At 32.0% G+C, this 2701-nt stretch overlaps 1 protein-coding gene across 1 annotated transcript in view; it reads right to left on the bottom strand.

Moving 5' to 3' along the window:
- The window catches only part of LOC123005252 (cubilin-like), a 69530-nt gene that overhangs the window by 6937 nt on the left and 59892 nt on the right, over positions 1–2701 (bottom strand). The window contains exons 28-30 of the mRNA XM_044398923.1: positions 2061–2458; positions 1861–2004; positions 1472–1813 (exon numbers count right to left, since the gene is read on the bottom strand). Of these exons, the coding sequence (XP_044254858.1) occupies positions 1472–1813; positions 1861–2004; positions 2061–2458 (884 nt within the window). The remainder of the gene's footprint in view (positions 1–1471; positions 1814–1860; positions 2005–2060; positions 2459–2701) is intronic.

The raw sequence follows: 2701 nt of genomic DNA, 5'->3' as shown, positions 1-2701 counted from the left end.
TTTAATTAATTGTAATCTTTTCTACATTATAAAATTCCTTGATTTTTGCCATTTAGTTTCAATAACTGATTTTTACCACTCTATTCTCATTTAAGCATATTACGAGTATTTTGTGTTTTTTTATGCGTCTAGGTACTCCATATTTAATATTTCATACTAAATAATTTGTTTTTAACAGCTTTTTAAGAATTTCTTGCTCTTGCGACGGCTAAAATTGAGATAATAGTTTCCTTCGAATACCTAACATGTACTATTTTATCCGCAAATGTATTCAGATCGAACGTGCAGAGCAACACTATAATTAGCAAGTAAATGAACAAAATAATCAGGTCGCTTTGCAAGTATAATGAAATCATAGCAAATGTAACTCGTCAGTATTGGAATTTGTGTTGAGATTTTCAAAAGTGTAATTTAACTAATGCAGTTAGTAGTGCAAAATGTCAAATGCTGATTATCTACAATGTACCTCTCCAGAAATTGCTGAAGCAGCAAAAAAAACAACATTGGTAACTGTCAATAATGTCATAGTAAAAGTAAATACATTGCAAATATAAAATTTTTACTCTATTGATGAAGGGTTAAACTTTTGCATTTAATGACGATGTCATACAAATGGTCATTTTTGTTTACGAATAAAATCTGTTTTTTTTTGACTATTTGATTCATTTACATTGCAGCCAATAGCATCTCGTCATTCAACAATGAGTCAAAAATTTCAATCGATAAAATTGATGAAAGCAAAATTTTATCGCCTTCACCTCATATTTAGAGCCAATGAGTGAAGGATATTTACGAACAAAATCGAAACCAAGCCAGTTTTCAAGTCATAAAATTTTACCCCATGGTAACGAACTTTGGTCACCCCTGGCTATCGGACGACAATCACATTGATATATGACATTTTTATTGTTTCTCTAGCTTCAAAAAGTTAATAAGGAATTGCATTTATTGGACTAACCAGCAGTTCAATACAACAAAAGATGCTCGAAAGTATCACGATTAGCATCACTGGTTCTAAAGATGTTAAAACTTAATTTACCACAGGTTTTCAGAGTTGTACAAATGATACTTGAAGACGTTAAACTAATTGTTTTAGAGTTAACTTTGATAAAATTCTTTAAAAAATTAGATCAAAATTTTAACAACATAATCGCCGTATTTATGCTGACTCAGACGAGTGGTTTAGTTAATTTTTTTTTGTAGAGGTTTATTTTTTTAGTGCTTAAGAATGTAATAGTGGTTTTGTTTAATTTAAATTAACTTAAATAGAGATAATATGTGTTTCAACATTTTTTTGTCTTGAAATAACTTTAATAAAACTCACTGAATCTTCTAAGTTGCCTACATTTCTAAAAAAAAATAATTAAAATCCGTTGATAAATAATAGAGAAATTAGACCCGAAAGTACTACGTATGACACTCTGTATAATACAAGTTGCAAACAGTCATAACATAAAAAAATAAACGTTACCAGATGGGTTGTTGGAAGTAAATTTCGCTTTGAAACCTCTTCCCATAGTCCCCGGTGACCAATAGTAAACGAAGATGTGGTTTTCCGAAGACTCGATAACTTCGTTACTTGTACTAACTTTTTTAATATATCCTTTAAAATTCTTATCGTGGTAAATAATTAATCCGGTAAGCCATGATCCTTTTAATCGATTGTCTAAGCCAAAATCTTCAATTTTGAGAGTTACTCGACGACCTTTTGGTACTATAATTGTCCAACTACATCTTCTATAAATTCTATGCGGATTGGGATATCCCGGACTTTTGATTGTACCTTCTGAAGCTTCGATAGTACCACCACATACTGAAACATGATATTCAAAATGATTTTAATTTTTTAGAAGTAGGTACCTTCAGCGCTTGCGTTGAATTTCAATGAAAATCCACCCAATTCTTTTTTGATGTTACCAGTTTGGAAGTGAACTATAGCTTCACTTCCTGAGGTCTGGATTAACTCTGGGAGCTTTTTACCACAAAAATTGCCCAGAATATATTCTAAATTTTTTTATTTCTTTTTGGTAAACCCCTAATTAAATTTTAACAAACTTTACCTGTGTTGTCAACTTCATTTCTTTCGTAAATTTTAACATGGTCCACGCGCGTACAATTCGAAGCTTCTTCCAAGTCAATTTTATCAAACTTAATATCCATATTGTGATTCGATAGTGAAATTAAATGCCAAGTACAATTAACATCGACTGGATATTTCGAAGGCACGTTGAAAAATGGTGACTGAATTTGACCAGTTTTACTATGAATACTCCCTCCACAATTGGCCAAAACTATCCTGGCTTTAAACCCATTACTCGGGTCATTCAACTCTGTGAAAAACTTCACAAACATCATATTATCGGTACTAAACTGGGAATTTGGTTTTTCGCAGAATTTTCCGATTAGTCTCGAATATTGAGTACCACCGTCGCGCACTTCAACATATTCGTTTGTACAACTGCAAAAACTGTTAACTGTTGCTCTATTTACAATTTTATAAACTTACTTATTTTGGATTTTTAAATCGAATCTGTCAATAAAATCAATGCGAATAATTTCACCAGGCGGAGCCATTATTCTCCAATTGCACTCTACATGAGGCGGCGGTATATTTGGGTAATTGGGAGAATGTATTTCTGTGGCGTTGGCAAATTTTGTTAAAACTATTTCACTATCGCATGCATAGGACACTTCGCGGTAG

This window comes from Tribolium madens, unplaced genomic scaffold (assembly GCF_015345945.1).
Source record: "Tribolium madens isolate multiple individuals breed KSU strain unplaced genomic scaffold, Tmad_KSU_1.1 Scaffold_20;HRSCAF=117;Tcas5.2_LG4, whole genome shotgun sequence".
NCBI lineage: Eukaryota > Metazoa > Arthropoda > Insecta > Coleoptera > Tenebrionidae > Tribolium > Tribolium madens.
This window is presented reverse-complemented; position numbering and strand designations above follow the sequence as displayed.